Source organism: Myotis brandtii, unplaced genomic scaffold, assembly GCF_000412655.1.
Source record: "Myotis brandtii unplaced genomic scaffold, ASM41265v1 scaffold207, whole genome shotgun sequence".
Lineage (NCBI taxonomy): Eukaryota > Metazoa > Chordata > Mammalia > Chiroptera > Vespertilionidae > Myotis > Myotis brandtii.
The window spans coordinates 166,989-167,270 of record NW_005357736.1 but is presented as its reverse complement, the minus strand read 5'-3'; the positions used below and the strand labels follow the sequence as shown (position 1 = coordinate 167,270).

Genomic DNA, 282 nt, shown 5'->3' with positions numbered 1-282 from the left:
CTGTGCCGGCTGTCGCTAGGAAGCCGCCATGAGTGTGGGCCCAGAAACGCCATGTGGTGTCTCTGACCCCATGACCTCGGCCCCTGTGACCTGGATGACCTCTCCACGCCTCCGTGACAGACGCGTCTCTCCCCTCTGACCTTGTGCTCGTAGGTGGACGTGGACAAGCCAGGTCCTGGGCCCTCTGGGGAGCAAGGGCCCCCTGGACTCAAGGGCGCGAAGGTCGGTGTGTGGGGTCAGCCTGGGGCCCACCTCCCGCCCGGACCCCAGGCCCTGGCCTGA

At 67.7% G+C, this 282-nt stretch overlaps 1 protein-coding gene across 1 annotated transcript in view; it reads left to right on the top strand.

The window, feature by feature from the left end:
* COL7A1 (collagen, type VII, alpha 1) overlaps nt 1-282 on the top strand; it is a 48,956-nt gene that overhangs the window by 23,333 nt on the left and 25,341 nt on the right. The window contains 1 exon segment of the mRNA XM_014538979.1: nt 154-222. Coding sequence (XP_014394465.1) covers nt 154-222 — 69 coding nt within the window.